The 12,763-nt window shown below is 53.7% G+C and overlaps 1 protein-coding gene and 1 pseudogene across 2 annotated transcripts; one reads left to right on the top strand and one right to left on the bottom strand.

The window, feature by feature from the left end:
• The first annotated feature begins 25 nt into the window (after window positions 1-25).
• On the top strand, window positions 26-12,372 carry TMC4 (transmembrane channel like 4). Its single transcript, XM_082367999.1, has 15 exons — window positions 26-239; window positions 929-1,142; window positions 2,914-3,059; window positions 3,207-3,439; window positions 3,578-3,699; window positions 8,406-8,553; window positions 9,082-9,249; window positions 9,482-9,645; window positions 9,908-10,034; window positions 10,308-10,405; window positions 10,733-10,916; window positions 11,290-11,420; window positions 11,524-11,679; window positions 11,918-11,996; window positions 12,103-12,372. The coding sequence occupies exons 1-15, from the start codon at window positions 161-163 to the stop codon at window positions 12,169-12,171; spliced, it is 2,118 nt and encodes a 705-aa protein (XP_082224125.1). The 5' UTR covers window positions 26-160; the 3' UTR covers window positions 12,172-12,372.
• LOC309616951 (large ribosomal subunit protein uL22-like) lies at window positions 3,706-8,399 on the bottom strand (annotated as a pseudogene). The gene is made up of 2 exons: window positions 4,917-8,399; window positions 3,706-4,817 (listed from the first exon to the last, which is right to left on the bottom strand). The product of its transcript is annotated as a large ribosomal subunit protein uL22-like (transcript).
• Window positions 12,373-12,763: the final 391 nt, after the last annotated feature.

The raw sequence follows: 12,763 nt of genomic DNA, 5'->3' as shown, positions 1-12,763 counted from the left end.
ACCTTTCGGAGCAGAGGCCCTGACAGTTTATGGGAAGTGCCGGGTATTTCCTCCGGGCCACCTGGCGGCCAGGTATGCCCCTGTCTCAGGCTCCTCCCTCACCTGGGGCAGTCCCCGCTCAGCTGGCCCTAGAGACGGAAACAGATCCTCGGCTGGGGCCATGGAAGAGAGCCCGATGTGGGAACCGGACGCCTGGGCCTCCTCTGGGGGGTGGCCGGCACCCCGGGAGGCCAGAACAGGTGGGGGAGCCCGAGGAAGGTCAGGTCCCACTCCCCTGGTTGGCAGAAGTCCTGAGGGAGGCGGAGAACGGAGGTCCGCCTCCTGGGACCCCAGGGCCGAAGGGGGAGGGGCTTCGGCTCCCGGGTCTCTGGGGGAGAGGGGACCTAGAGGCTGGGACTTCTGGGTCCTGGGGAGGAGTCTGGAGACCCGGAGTCTTGGAGGAGGAGAGGGCTAGGGGCTGGAGTATCTGAGGGTATCTGAGGAATGGGAGGGGCCGGGATCACAACCTGAATTAGAGGGAAAAGGAAGTTGAGGAGCGAACTCCTCAGCCCTGGGGTAGGAGGGGCCTGGAGGGGCCGCACTTGGGTGCTTGGCGGGGCTATGGGGTGTGTCTGGGACCGGGGATTCCAAACTCCCGGATCTGAGGGGGGAGGGGCTGGGGGTCTGGACCCCTGGGCCTGAGGGGGGAGGGGCTGGGGGTCTGGACCCCTGGGCCTGAGGGGGGAGGGGCTGGGGGTCTGGATCCCTGGGCCTGAGGGAGGAGGGGCTGGGGGTCTGGACCCCTGGGCCTGAGGGAGGAGGGGCTGGGGGTCTGGACCCCTGGGCCTGAGGGGGGAGGGGCTGGGGGTCTGGACCCCTGGGCCTGAGGGGGGAGGGGCTGGGGGCCTGGACGCCTGGACTCTCCCAGCCGCCTGTCCTCCTGCCCCAGGTCCATCGCTGTCCTCTGTGCTTAATGAGCTCCCCAGTGCTGCTACCCTTCGGTACCGAGGCCCTGGGGTGCTGCCCTGGGGGGCCGTGGAGGAGGAGGAGGAGGACGGACAGAGGAGCACCCAGTCCCGTGCAGAAGCCACACAAAAGGAGCTGCAGGAGCCTGGCCCTTCCCGGGAACTGCCGTGGCCCATGCAGGCCAGACGGGCACACAGGTGAGGCCCACCTCCCACCTCCCACCTCCCGCCTCCCAGCCAGGTGTGGACCATCCTCCCACTCGTTGGAGGCTCTGTCTCCATCTCACTCTGTCCTTCTGTCAGTCCCTGCCTCTCTCAGAGCTGCCTCTGGGTTTCTTTCTCTCCTGTCTGTGTTTGTGCTTCTCTGGTTGCAAGGAGTCCTGTCTCCGGGATTCTTTCTCCTCTCTCTCTCTCTCTCCCAAGTTCTCGTCTCTTTGTGTCGTCTGTCCCTCCAAGGCTGTCTGCCTCTATTTCTCTCTGGGTGTCTGAAATCTGTCAGGTTTTTTTCCTCTCTGCTTTATGTCTGTCTCTGCCTCCCCCTCTTCAAAGCCTATCACTCTTTCATTTCTTTCTTTCCTCTTTCCCGCTACATAATTTACGGACCCAGTGAAAGCTGAAAATGCTGGGTCTCCCGTTCAACAATTATTACTCATTTTAAGACGGCAACAGCACAGCATTCAAACAGCACAGCAAGTGGGACGCCCTTCCGAGAACGGGGCCCTGTGTGACTCTTCAGAGAGCCCTTGAAAACTGACCCTTGTTCCTTACATAATCCTGACACCGATTCAGGATTGTGGGGAATTTTCTGACGCTCTGACACTAGCTTGGTGTCCAACAATTCAACTCAATTCTGACGCTATCTACCTGGAGATATAACCTCATTAACATAAAAAAAGGCACCTTTAAAAAAAAAAAAAGGCACCTTTATCACTATCACCACTTAGGAAATTCGAGGATTTAAAAACTGTGTGCCAGAAACGGACAAAGACCGAATATATACTTTTTTAAAAAGTTTTTTCCAGTTTTATTTAGATACAGTTGACGTACAGCATCGTGCAAGTTTAAGGTGTACAATGTGTTGATTTGATACACTTATATTGATATATTGCAAAGTGATTACCCCAGTAGCGCTAGCCAACATCTCCATCATGTCACATAATTACTATTTCTTTTCAGTGGTCAGAACATTGAAGATCTACTCTCCTAGCAAGCTTCAAGTATACAACACAGTATTATGAGCTACAATCACCAAGCTATACCTTAAATCCCCAGAATTTATTCATCTTATAACTGGAAGTTTGTACTCTTTGACCAACATCTCCATTTCCCTACCCTATCCCCAGCCCCTGGTAAACACCATCCTAAGCTCTTTTGAGTTTGGTTTGGTTTTTTTTTTTATTTTTATTTATTTATTCTTTTGAGTTCGGTTTTTTTAGATTCCACATGTGAGATCATCATACACTACCAAATATATATTTCTTATTATAAATCACAATATCACAACTACCTTTCTTTTTTCTTTTTTTTTCATTTTTTACTTCATGATGGTATTTGCTGACAGAAAAGTGCATGAAACATCATGTAGAAACTTAGAGTTTTCCCAAAGTGAGGGCCCAGGTAAACGCCACCTAGGGCAACCCCCTTTCTTCTCCCCAGACTTTCACTGAGGATCATTCCTTGCTTTTCTTCATAGCTTTGTCACCTGTGTGTGTAGCCCTAAAGAGAAGAGTTTAACTGTGTTTGCTCTGTGCCTTTGTGTAAATCGAACCCTGCAGTCTGTATTTTCTGTCTGTCTTCCTATGCTGAGCATTAGGTGTGTTTCTTTTCATTGCTATGGAGTATCCCGTGTTAGGAATATATTTCAACTAACTTCCTGGTTCAAGGATTAGGTTGTTTCTACATGTGGGTGGTTTCCATTTGGGGCCACTAGGCCCTTCCTTTTCTGTGTCTGACTCTGTTTCCCTCCCAGACAGAGCCTTGCCAGGAACCAAGTGGCTCAGGGCTCGGGGTCCAGGGCCGCCCACTGGACTCTTCGGCTTCGGAGGTCGAAGGAGAAGGTGCGGGAAGGCCTGCGCTCCATGCAGCCCTGGGAGTGGACGCTGAAGAGGATTGGGGGTACAGTGGGCTTTGGTCTGGCATCTTGGGACGGGACTGGACCCCTGGGTCTGAGGGGGGAGGGGCTGGGGGCTGAACTCCCGGGTCTGAGGGAGGAGGGGCCTGGGACGAGAAAGGAGCCCGCGGCCTCTCTGCTGCCCCCTGCAGGCCAGTTTGGCGCCGGCACTAAGTCCTACTTCTCCCTGCTGCGCTTCCTGCTGCTTCTCAACGTGCTGGCCTCCGTGCTTACAGCCTGCATGATTCTGCTGCCCACCTGGTTGGAAGGGGCTCCCCCTGGTCCCCCTGCCCCTAACGCCTCCTCACCCTGCGGCTCCTACAGCCCCGGCTCTCAGGGCCTGGTCGCCTTCTCCACCGAGCTCTTCAATTTGCTCTCCGGAGAGGTGTGTGCCTGGGTCCCTGGGAAGCCCCCGCTCTGAGCCCTAGTGCCCTCAGTGACCCCCGACCCCGATGGCCCAGCTCCCTGAACCCTGCCTCCACCCAGACCCGTGGTGACCTCTGCCCTGCCTTTCCTTCCCCAGGGTTTTCTAGAATGGTCTCCTCTCTTCTATGGGTTCTACCCGCCCCGCTCACACCTGGCCATCACCTACCTGTGCTGCACCTTCGCCGTTTGCCTCCTCTACCTGCTGCTCACCCTGCACCGGTCAGTGCCACCCCTACGCCCAGGCCCCCCAGACCATGGGGGAGTAGCAGTGATAGATCCCCCTCCTCCAGAATCCCGAGTCTTGCTCTGTGGTCCCTTTCTCTCCGTTTGAGTTGCAATCGATAATTTTAAAATGCTTCATGATTGCTGCAGGCCAGGGATAAAGATGAGAAGTTTCTCCCTCCTGTGACTTACAGTCTAGTGGGGAAGGTAAGATATTAAACAAGCAAGCAGATTAATTCCATCTTTTCTGGAGGGGAGAATGCTAAACAAATAGAGGTGATTCATTCACTCACGCAACAGGTATTTATTGAGCAGATACTATGGGCCTGGCATTGTTCTAGGCAGCTGGCAAAAAAGAACAAACAAACAAAAACCCGACAGAGTCTGGTCCTGGGGGAGCTGACATTTTAACAGGAGAGACGAGTGATAGCAATAAGCCCTAATGAGTGGATTGCATGGCTTGTTAGAGGGTGATCGGGTACAAGCAGAGCAGGTGAGGGGGATTGACAGTGATACTGGGCCAGGTTGCTGCTGTTTTGTTTTGTTTTGTTTTCTCCACACCACACAGCTTGTGGGATCTTAGTTCCCTGACCAGGGATTGAACCCGGGCCCCAGCAGTGAAAGTATTGAGTCCTAACCACTGGACCGCCAGGGAACTCCCCAGGCTGCTGGGATTTTTTTGTTTTCACTTTTTGTTGCATTTATTTTTTGCAGCATTTATTCCCGGGCCATAAGTTTTTGTTTCTTCAGTTTCTTCTGGGATATCTTTTTCTTCTGGGCAACCTCCTCTTCTGGTTTAGGAACAATCTGTTCTTTTTCAGTAAGGAGCATCTCAGTGTGGCAGGGAGAGCTCACGTATGGGTTGATCTGACCATGAGCTCTGTAAGTTCTGCACCGCATCTTGGGGGCTTTGTTCGTCTGGATGTGCTCAGTGACCAGAGAGTCTACATCTAAGCCCTTAAGTTCAGCATTACTCTCTGCATTTTTGAGCATGTGCGGTGAAAATTCAGCACTCTTTTTGGGTCACCGACCCTGCGTCCAGCCCCACTGTTTGGCCTGGGGACACCTACCAACTCCACCATTGTAACGACGGAATGGCACACATCGTTTTTTTTGTTTTTTTCTTTAAACATCTTTATTGGAGTATAATTGCTTTACAATGTTGTGTTAGTTTCTGCTGTATAACAGTGAATCAGCATCATCAAAAAATCCACATTGCTTCTTTAAAGTGACATCCTTCAGATACTTGGTGGCTTTTTGGATATGCATACCCTTAATGGCCTGGGCAGTTTCACGAGTGTTCTTAAAGTGAACACAAAGATTTGAACCTCTTGACTTGCATGATTCTGTGGGGTTTTCTGGGTCAAGTGAATAGCGAACCATTTTTAGAGGTCACCTCAGGCCACTTACCGGAAAAAGGCCAGGCTGCTGTTTTTTTGTGTGTTTTGTTGTTGTTGTCGTTATTTATTTTTGGCTGTGTTGGGTCTTCGTTGCTGCACGTGGGCTTTCTCTAGTTGCAGCGAGCGGGGGCTACTTTTCGTTGCGGTGCACGGGCTTCTCATTGCGGTGGCTTCTCTTGTTGCAGAGCATGGGCTCTAGGCGCGCGGGCTTCAGTAGTTGTGGCTCGTGGGCTGAGTAGTTGTGGCTTGTGTGCTGAGTAGTTGTGGCGCACGGGCTTAGTTGCTCCGCAGCATGTGGGATCTTCCCGGACCAGGGCTCAAACCCGTGTCCCCTGCATTGGCAGGCGGATTCTTAACCACTGCGCCACCAGGGAAGCCCGGTGACAGTCTTTCTGACAGGTGTGAGGTGATAGCTCATGATTTTGATTTGCATTTCCCGGATGATTAGTGACATTGAGCACCTTTTTATATACCTGTCGGCCATCTGCTTGTCTTCTTTGAAAAAATGTCTATTCAATTCCTTTGCCCATTTTTTAATGGGGTTGTTTGGGTTGGTTGGTTGGTTGGTGTTTTGTTTTGTTTTTTTGCTATTGAGTTCTATGAATTCTTTCTACATTTTAGATATTAACCCTTTATCAGATAGATGATATGCAAGTATTTTCTCTAATTCTGTAGGTTGCCTCTTCCTTTTTTGGATTGTTTCTTTTGCTGTGTATAAGCTTTTTAGTAGCCCCATTTATTAATTTTTCCTTTGGTTATTTGTGCTTTTGGTGTCACATCCAAAAGAACGTTGCTCAGACCAACGTCAAGGAGACTTTCTTCTGTTTTCTTCTAGGAGTTTTTCAGTTTCAGGTCTTCAGGTCTTATGCTTAAGTATTAAATCCGTTTAGAGTTAATTTTTGTGAATGGTTTAAGGTTGGGGTCTAATGTCAGTCTTCTGCATGTGGATATCCAGTTTTCCCAACACCATTTATTGAAGAGACTGTCCTTTCCCCACTGAGTATGTGGGCTTCCTTGTCAAATATTAGTTGACCATATATATTTCTCATTAAAAATAAAAAATCACAGGGAATTCCCTGGTGGTCCAGTGGTTGGGACGTTGTGCTTTCACTGCTGGGGCCTGGGTTCAATCCCTGGTCGGGGAACTAAGATCCTGAAAGCTGCGTGGCATGACAAAACACACACACACACACACACACACACACCCAGAAAAATGGACAAAGTATAGATCTTGGTACATTTCCCATCCACATCAAGAAATAGAACATGACTAGCTTCCAGAAGCTCCTCAGTATCTCCTCAGCTTACTCCATCCCCCCCCACTGCCCAACCACCATTGTTTCTATTGACCCTATAGCTTGCTTTTGGCCTGTTTGTTCTTTATATAAAGGGAGACTGTATATATGTTGAGAGGAAAGCCCACAGGATTCTCTGATAATTGCATGTGGGGTGTGGTAAATGATGGAAGTTAAGAATGACTCCAGGTGTTTGCTGTCAGTTGAGGTGGGGAGGGCTGTAGAAAGAACAGGCTTTGTCGGGGAGTATCTGGGGTGCAGTTTTGGACCAGCTGATTCCGGGATGCCTTTTGGACTGATGAGGGAATATTGAGTAGGCACTTGCATACGTGGGTTCTGCAGAGGAGTCTGGACTGAAGTTACAAACCTGAGACTCACTGGCATTCAGGCAAGCCTGGGAGATCCCCAAGGGAAGGCACTAGGATCAAGAAAGAAACCAAGAACTTAAAAAAAAAAAGAGGAGTGTTTCCTAAATGCCAGGCACCGTGACAGGGCCCAGGAACACCAGATGGGGGTCCCCCTACCTTTGTCCAGCTTACAGTCGAGTAGGGGAGATAAATTTCGAGATAAGACTGTTAAATAAACAGGCAAGTCAGCAATTTGAGTTTGGGAGCTGTACTCTGTAGAAAACAAATGGGAGGATACGATAGAGCATAGAGCAGGGATCAGCACAATTTTTTTTCTGATAAAAAAAAAAATGAAGGCCAGGTAGGAAATATTTTCATCTTTGCAGGCCATGTGGTCTCTGTCTCAGCTAGAGTCTGCTGGGCAAAAGCAGCTGTGGACAGTAGGAAAATGAGTGGGTGTGGCTGTGTGCCAATCAAACTTTATTTACAAAAACAGGATTTGGTCCCAGGGCCGTAGTTTGCTGCCCCCGTGTAATAGAGAATAATGGGTGGGGACCCTCATTAGATGGAGTGGTCAGTAAAGAACTCTCTGAGGAAGTGACCTGTAGAGGAAGACTGGAAAGTTGGGAGGGAGCCAGCCAGGTGAACAGCCAAGACACCAGCATTGCAGATGGAGGGGACCGTGAGTGCAAAGGCCCTGTGGTGGAAAGAGGTTGGGAAATGAAAGGCGAGGAGGAGGAGGGGGGACAGGATTTGAGCTTGGAGAGGTAGGTGGGGGCCAGATCAGGGGGGCTATGCTATGAAGGAGCCTAGGACTCAAGAACAAAGAGAAGCTGTGACTTCCCTGGCGGTCCAGTGGTTAAGACTCTGCGCTTCCACTGCAGGGGGCGCGGGTTCCATCCGTGGTCGGGGAACTAAGATCCCACACGCTGCAGGGCACAGCCGAAAGATTTTTAAAAAACAACCAAAAAACAAAAAACAAAGAGAAGCTGCGGAATAGGTTTTAAGTGGGAATGCCATCGGATCCGCATGAAAGGAACGCTCTACTAGCTCGGGAGCGGAGACCGGGCACAGGTGTTAGCAGGGAGAGCAGGTGGGAGTCCTCTGGGCCCACTTGAGAGGTGATGGGGGCCAGCGCCGGGGCGGCGAAGGTGGATGTGGAGTCTTCCTGCTGTTTTCTGTTTCTTTCCTTTTCTCTGGTTTTCTATCCCCTCCCTGGGTCTCTGTCCCCCTCTCTCCAGTCTCTTTACCTGCCCCCTCCTCTTCTGAGTCTCTGACCACCCCCCCCCCTTCCTCCGTCTCTTTTTCTCTGAGTCTTTGTCCCCTTTTCTTGGAATCTCTGCCCCCCTTTGGGGGTCTCAGTCTTCCCTCTGAACGTCTCTCTCCCCAGAGTCTCTGTTCTCTTCTCTCTGAAGAGCTGTCGTTTATCTCTTAGGTTTCCGTCTTTTCTTTTTGGGTGTCTGGCCTCCTCTGGGCCTCTCTGCATCTCTTTCTTGGTCTTTGGCGACAATGACTGTATGTGTCTCCACCAGGCAGCAGCTCTCCAAATGCCCAAGGTCTTAGAGTTCATTTTCCCTGTTTGCCCCAGAAGGGGAGAGGGGGGTCCCCCCTGCTTGTGGCTGTCCTGCTACACCCCGTCTCTCGGATCTCCCCTCTCTTAGCTCCGTGTCTGGGCTGAAGCAGACGCTGTTGGCTGAGTCAGGGGCTGTGACCAGCTACAGCCACCGGGTGTTCTCCGCCTGGGACTTTGGCCTCAGCGGGAAGGTCCACGTGCGGCTGCGCCAGCGCAACATCCTATTTGAGTTGCAGGTGCGCTTAGGGGTGGGGGGGCCTACAACCAGATGTCACCCGAGGGGGCGGGGCTGATAGAATGGGCGGGGCCTAGACCAGGGACCGGGCCTCCAGAGAGATGCTGGGCGGAGCTTTCTTCTAAGGAGGCGGGCCTTGGGGAAAAGGGGTCAAGGCCACTACAGGGATGCCTGAAGTCAAAGGGTACAGGAAAAAGCTAGCAGCAGGAAACGGGCGGTACCTAAAGCTCCTCGGTTCAAAGTTAAGAGAAGGGTGTGGCCAGAAAGGGCTTGATAAAGTAGAACTGTAACTCCAAACACCAGGCATGAGTGCTGGGCGGGTCCTGGGAGGAGCTGGACGTGTTGGGCGGGGCCTTGGGGGCGGAGCCAGATCTCAATTGTCACCTGGAGGGCCCTGGATGGGCTGGGATAAGGATTATAGATGTTCTTGGAGGGGCGGTGCTGCATCGGTTCACGCTGAGCCTGGGCTCTGGACCACAGGCTGCACCTAGGGTAATGGAACCCAAGTGGACGTCTCTTCCGGCCTTAGGTGGAGCTGGAGGAAGCAGCGGTGCGGCGCCAGGCTGCGGTGCGGACGCTGGGCCAACAAGCCAGGGTGTGGTCGGTGCGGGTGCTGCTCAACGTGGCGGTGGTGGCACTCCTGGGGGCAGCCCTCTACGGCGTCTACTGGGCTACAGGGGCCACTGCGAAGCTGCAGGTGTGGAGGGCCCCGGGGGAGGAAAGGGCCTGGTACCTACATTTCCAGGGGTGGAGGAGACTGAGGCCTATGATTCCTGGAATCTCAGAGAGGAGGGATTGGTGTGGGGGGGGGGATTATGTTTGGACTTTGGACTTCAGGGTGATGAAGGAGGAAGAGGCTGGGGGAGGATGTTAAGCATGGCTCCTGAAGGACCCCAGAGCCTCTTCTCTTGGTCCACCCTCCCTCCTAGGAGATGCATCATATCCAGCGGACGCCACTGCTGAAGCTCGTGGTGGAGTACCTTCCGTCCATCTTCATCTCCGGGGTCAACTTCGTGCTGCCACCGGTGTTCAAGCTCATTGCCCCACTGGAGGGCTACACCAGGAGCCGCCAGATCGTTTTTATCCTGCTCAGGTTCTGGACTCCTGGGGTGGGCTGGGGATGATGGTGGGGCTGGTCGGGGGACATTGGTTGTAGCAAATAAGAGACTGAAATCGTCAGGATATGGGATCCAGCGGGATCTGGATTCAAATCCCGACTCTTCCTGTCACTGAGCCTCAGTTTTCTTCATCTGGGAAATGAGGAGAATTGTGAGCACGCTCCACACAGGAGGGTCCAGGCACGTGGTGGGCACTCGGTCAGAGCTGATTCCCTTTCTCTCTCTTCCCCTTGCCAGGACAGTGTCTCTCCGCCTGGTCTCCCTGCCGGTCCTGCTCTTGTCTCTCTGGAATCAGATCACTTGCCGGGGAGATGCGAACGCTGAGGAGTGCAAAACCTGTGGCTACAATTACAGAGAACTTCCGGTGAGGATGAGGGGTGGGAGGGGACGGACTCCTGGGTCCTTGAAGGAAAGGAGGAGCCCGGTGGGTCCGGACCCCTGGCTTGGGAGGAAAGGGGAGCTTGGGGTGCTAGAATACCTTCCCCTTGAGGACAGGGGTATGGATTAAAAAAAACCCTAAAGACCCCCAGAGAAAGTATTGATAGAATCTCATATGCTTGCAGTTTGGAGACTCAGACGTTCGGGTCTACAGGTGTCTGGGTCCTGAGGTCTTTATGACCTGTTCTTCCTTCCTCAGTGCTGGGAGACTCGCCTGGGACAGGAGATGTACAAACTCCTGCTGTTTGACCTCCTGACCGGCCTGGCAGTCACGCTGCTCATCCAGTTTCCTCGGAAGTGAGAGTCCCGCCCCTTGCTGTGGCCCCGCCCCGCACCCAGTTTTCTCTTTCGCCCCGCCCCTTTCTAGCCCTGCCTCTGACTGCCCTGTCCGCAGACCCCGCCCCTCCACGAGTTTGGTAGTCACTTCCCTGTGGCCCTGTCCCTACTGCCATGATTACCTCTACGCCTCAAGCCCCGCCCTCTAGGCACACCCCCTCCAGAACCTTGAAGGCTCCGCCCCACCCCCAGATATGCTCACTTCCGATTGGTGGGCGGGACGGTGAAGGCGGGGAAACCCGTGGCCGGCCCGCCTCTGATTCGGCCCGGCCTCACCCCGCCCCTCAGGCTGCTCTGTGGCCTCTGTCCCGGGGCGCTGGGTCGTTTTGCGGGGACCCTGGAGTTCCAGGTGCCTGACGAAGTGCTGGGGCTCATCTACGCACAGACAGTGGTCTGGGTGGGGAGTTTTTTCTGCCCTTTACTGCCTTTGCTCAACACGGCCAAGTTTCTGCTGCTTTTCTATTTGAAGAAGGTGAGGGGTGGGGAGCACCCTTGGGTCTGAAGCGGGAGGTATTGGGGCTTGGGCTTCTGGGTCCTGGGGGGAGGAGGGGACTGAGGGATATGACTACTGGGTCCCGGCGGGGGAGGATGCCAGGGTCGTGGACTACTAGATCCTGACGGAGGGTGGGTCTGGAGGACAGACTCCTGGATGTGGGAGAAGGAGGGGTCCAGGGCATCCCAACTTTTGGGTCTGAGGGAAGGGGGGACCCGGACGCCTGTGTCTGATGGTGGAAAAGAACTGGGGCTCCTGGACCCTGACTGAGGAGAGGAGGCCAGGGACCAGGGCTCCTGGATGGTGGAGAAGGAGAGTCTGGGGCTCAGATTCCCTCATCCCCTCCCACCAGATCACCCTCTTCTCCACCTGCTCCCCGGCCTCCCGCACCTTTCGGGCCTCCACTGTGAACTTCTTCTTCCCCCTGGTCCTTCTCCTGGGTCTGGCCAGCTCCACCGTTCCTGTGCTTTATAGCATCTTCCTGTAAGTGTGAGAGGCACCTGCCTCTCTCTCCCTCCCTCCTTCCTCCTTTCTCCAGGGTTCTGACTTTTGGCCATCCTTGAGCTCTGCCTGTCTCTGACTTCAGGATCCCACCTTCTAAGCTGTGTGGTCCATTCCGGGGGCAGTCGTCCATCTGGGCCAAGATCCCCGAGTCTATTTGCAAGCTCCCTCAGACTGCCCAGGAATTTCTCTTCTTCCTGGGGACCCAGGCTTTTGCTGTGCCCCTTCTGCTGATCTCCAGGTGAGAGCCCTAGACTCCTGGGTCTGAGTTTGAATGTCTGACCTGGGGTCCCGCTGCCTGCTTCCAAGAGAGAAGGGGGCTGGGGGTCCAGACTCTTGGGTCTGAGGAAAGGAGGGGGCTGGAATACTAGACTTCTTGAGTCTGAAGGAGGAGGTCCAGACTCCTGATCACTAAAGAGCCCTAAGTTGAAGATATTCTAAGGGCGTTTGGGGAGTAGCTTCCATTCCGTCTCTTCTAGCATCCTGATGGTGTATACCGTGGCCCTGGCTAACTCATATGGACACCTCATCTCTGAACTCAAACGCCAGATAGAGACGGTGAGCCAGGCCCGGTCCCTGGGAAGGGGTCCTGGGGAATATGGAAAGGGACACGGGTGGAGAGAAGATCTGTCTCATCTCCACCTCTCTTTACCCTTTACCTCAGGAGGCGCAGAATAAAGTCTTCCTGGCACAGCGCGCTGTGGCGCTGAGCTCGGCCAACAGAGCTCTTTGACCTCTCCAGCCTGGCTCAGGGTGACGTCCCACTTTCAGACCCAGACCTGCCCTCAGATACTTTGTAAGCCTCGGCCACATCATTTGGAAAATGAGCGAACTGGAGAAGACCCCATGCTTTTCCAGCCCTGGGATTCACTGCTAAGTCCCTGACTCTCCAGTGAACCTCTTTCTAGTACCAATAAACACAGCGGAGGCTGCAGAGCGCTTTTTGAAACTCGCGTCCGGAAGGCGGGGCAAGGCATCAGCGGGACATAAGCCAATCAAATGTGTTTACCTGTGGGTCGGTGCGGCGGGCTCTTCCGCGAGAGGACCTGGCGGGAGTGCCAGCCAATCAGAGGCCGCGCTCAGTAGCGTCTGGGCGGGGACACTTGTGATTGACTCAGAATCTTGATAAGAGGCGGTCGCTAGGCGACAACACGCGCAATTCCGGGCGATGGGAGGTGGGCGTCTCAGCCAATCAACTTTCGCTACAGACCCAGAGGGGCGTGCCAAATAGTCCAGGACCAATCCATGGCCGAGACAGGGAGGGGCCATCCTCTCGCCAATCTGAAGTGCTAGAAGGCGGGCCTGCCAGTCTGTGGACAGCTACG

The sequence above is a fragment of the Balaenoptera borealis genome (genome assembly GCF_965194805.1).
Source record: "Balaenoptera borealis genome assembly, chromosome: 19".
In the NCBI taxonomy this organism is placed as follows: domain Eukaryota; kingdom Metazoa; phylum Chordata; class Mammalia; order Artiodactyla; family Balaenopteridae; genus Balaenoptera; species Balaenoptera borealis.
The sequence above is the reverse complement of the archived record's forward strand: the minus strand, read 5'-3'. Positions and strand labels throughout refer to the sequence as shown.